Source organism: Henckelia pumila, chromosome 3 (genome assembly GCF_033568475.1).
Source record: "Henckelia pumila isolate YLH828 chromosome 3, ASM3356847v2, whole genome shotgun sequence".
Lineage (NCBI taxonomy): Eukaryota > Viridiplantae > Streptophyta > Magnoliopsida > Lamiales > Gesneriaceae > Henckelia > Henckelia pumila.
In genome coordinates, this window is record NC_133122.1 from 140,815,996 (window position 1) to 140,819,087 (window position 3,092).

The 3,092-nt window shown below is 37.2% G+C and overlaps 1 protein-coding gene across 1 annotated transcript; it reads left to right on the forward strand.

Annotated features, from left to right (window-relative positions):
- Positions 1-526: 526 nt before the first annotated feature.
- LOC140892658 (WEB family protein At2g38370-like) lies at positions 527-2,779 on the forward strand. Its single transcript, XM_073301605.1, has 2 exons — positions 527-693; positions 1,227-2,779. The coding sequence occupies exons 1-2, from the start codon at positions 541-543 to the stop codon at positions 2,637-2,639; spliced, it is 1,566 nt and encodes a 521-aa protein (XP_073157706.1). The 5' UTR covers positions 527-540; the 3' UTR covers positions 2,640-2,779.
- Positions 2,780-3,092: the final 313 nt, after the last annotated feature.

Sequence of the window (3,092 nt, forward strand, 5' to 3'; positions counted from 1 at the left end):
AATATTTTCATTATCTTGAAACTTTATCTCCTATTTTAAAAGATAAATATAAATATTAAAATAACCCTTGTTTTAATTTAAGTCTCATGTTTGATTCATACCTATTATAAAAATAATTATATTTTTAAAATGAACAAAAAAATACTTGTGTCATGGCAAATACTTGTAATCGACTTATACAATCTCGATCAAAATTGAAGAATCAACAACCCAAAACTCTCTAATCAGATCGTGATCACACAAACAATTCAACTTTTCTCCCAAATAAAAATAAAATTTAAAATCTGTTACCTAAATATTGTGGATAGAATATCGAAAGAATTTCCCTCCCAAACAGAATATGGGAATGAAATCTCATTTTACTCGCAAAATCCAAACGTTGGGACTCTGTTTCCTTATATAACATATTTGACATCATCACGCTATCCAAGGAAAGTTAACGTTACTCTCTTCACTTTCTTCTACATATATATATATACACAAACATACAGAGACACGCTTGTTTGGAATCTTCTTCTTCTTCTTCTTCTATTCCTTTCAATGGCTACCGAAATCCTTGATTCGGTGAAATCAGAGGGGTCGGCGAGGGTTGAGATTGACACATCAGCGCCATTTGAGTCGGTTAAGGAGGCTGTCAACCGGTTCGGTGGTATGGGTTTCTGGAAACCCAGTTCCCGTGTACATGCTTCTCAGGTTTTACACTTTTCCATTCGGGGTTATTTTTTCTGTTCATGGGTTTGATTTTTGCTGTGATTTCGTGTGAGATAATGGCTTCACAGTGTAGGGGTGTGGATAATTGCTGCGGGGATTAGCGAGTGTGTTTCGTTATTTTTTTTTTCAATGTCAGGAGAGTGTGGGGTTTAAGATATTTTTTGCTGGTAATTTGATGTAAATGTCCCACCTTTATACCAAATTTAGAATCATAGTGTACATTTTGCGTTCTTTCGTTTTGTACCGGTATCATATCTCCAAAAGTCCAGTTACAGTAATACAGTATCATACACCTTTTGTTTTCGATTTTATATGAGATGTGCTGTAGTTGTTTGTTACTGCATCATCCGTATTGTGATAATTTCTTTATTGCTGGTATGGATTTGGATCGAATTTTCGGGAATTTGTCAATGTGTGGCTTTCTATATGGCTTGATGATTGCCTTAAGATTTGTCTTGTTTTGTAGTTCGGATATTCCTGTGGTATATTGTTTGACTTGTGTTGTTCGTGAACAGGCGGAACAGTTAGGAAGGGATCTGATTATCAAGGAAAGGGAAACTCTTGATGTTTTAAAACAACTGGAAACCACTAGAAGAACCGTAGAAGAACTCAAGTTCAAGTTGCAGAAAGAAGCATCCACAAAAGAAAACTCCTGGAAGCAGAACAATGTGAATTCTGTGGCTGAAAAAGCAGAAAAGGAAAACCATGAAAGCAACATGAATGCCTTTGACGCTCCTGGAATCATCCTACTTGAGCTGGAACAGGCTAAGATGAACTTAGCTAGGACTACTACTGATCTTGTAGATATTCGAGCTACTGTCTACCTGTATAACAAGAAAATTGAGAAAGAAAGAAAGTTGCTCGATAAGACCCGACAAAGGTTGTCTTCTAATACCTTACAAATTTCTTCTCTTGAGGAGGAGTTAGATCAGACAAAACAGGCGCTAGAATTGGCCAAACATGCTCAAGTCCAAGGTAGTAGTAGTTCTGCTAATCACTTGGATGTTGTCACGAGGGAGCTTCAGAAGCTAAGCTCTGAGACGGAACAATTCAAGGAAGTTGGGAAAGCTGCAAGATCTGAAGTGTTGAGGGCATTGTCTCAGATTGAACAGACGAGGAGTGGGATCAAGGCGGCTGAGAAAAGGTTGGTTGCGGCTAAAAAGATGAAGAAAGCAGCCAAGGCTTCTGAAGCTGTCGCCCTTGCAGAAATCAGAGCATTATCCAATGGTGAAGAAAGCAAGTCCAATGCTTCTGAGCATAAATGTGAAAGTGTGACTCTTACTTTGGAGGAATACTCATCCTTAATCTCCAGGGCTATAGAAGCAAATGAAGCTTGTAAGGATAGAGCAGCAGTGCATGCTAATTTGTCAAAGACAGATATCTTAAACAGGGTTGAAAAAGTAACTGAAGAACTTAAAATTAGCAAAGGGACATTGGAAGAAGCATTGAGTAGAGTGCAAGCGGCAAACACAAGTAAATTGGCAGTTGAAGAGGCGCTACGAAAGTGGAGATCCGAGCACAGTCAGAAACAGCGCTCCGTGCACAACACTACTAAATTTACGAATTCTCATCAATTCCTCCATTGTCAAGAATCTCATATGCTGGATGAAAGTGGTACAAATCATGAGAAGAATGATGAGTTAAAACCAGTGTTGAAGCCAAGTCTCTCAATTGGGAAAATATTGAGCAGGAAACTTCTTCTAACCAAAGAGTATGGAAATGGGATGCAAGGAGAAAAGAATATCGTGAATCGCCAAGTGTCACTCAGACACCTTCTCAAGAAAGAGGGTAAAGAGAATCCCGAATTTCCTTCGCAGAGAAAGAAGCTCAGTTTTGCTCGAATCTCAGTTCTGGTGAAAAAGCAGATGAAGATTAAAAAGAAGAAACAATCCTCCATCAATTTGAATGTTTCTCAGCTAGAAAGATGAAGTTAGTTGGATTACCAGTTAGTTAGAAGTGTATTTCTCATCATAGAGAAGTGTAAGTTTGTGTAAGTTTCATGTTTGAGTGAGCAAAATGTGTATGTCTTGAGTTTGGGGTTGATGATGTGTTGGTATTTGATGTGCAGTAGAAATAGAGTTTGCATTCTTACCATTAAAGTGTTGGGTCACATTGAATTGGATATTGGGGATATATATATATATATATATATATATATATTGTCTGCTAATGCTCAACAACATACATGCAAACATAATCATAGTTATCCCAGGACGAAGCAGCTAACATGCAACACGGATACTTCAGATAACAAAAGGTTACTTTTAACTAACTCTGGGGATATCCACTTGCATTTTTTTTAAAAAAAAAAAATTGTAATATTATTAATCAATATCGTTTATTACAAGCTCAACTAACAACGATTGAAATTCTCCACTTGC

What these genes read in the sequence shown, in the direction of transcription:
- LOC140892658 (XM_073301605.1), top strand. Translation starts at nt 541, where the DNA reads ATGGCTACCGAAATCCTTGATTCGGTGAAATCAGAGGGGTCGGCGAGG. An exon ending in CCCGTGTACATGCTTCTCAG is followed by an intron (nt 694 to 1,226) that starts GTTTTACACTTT and finishes GTTCGTGAACAG; the next exon opens with GCGGAACAGTTAGGAAGGGA.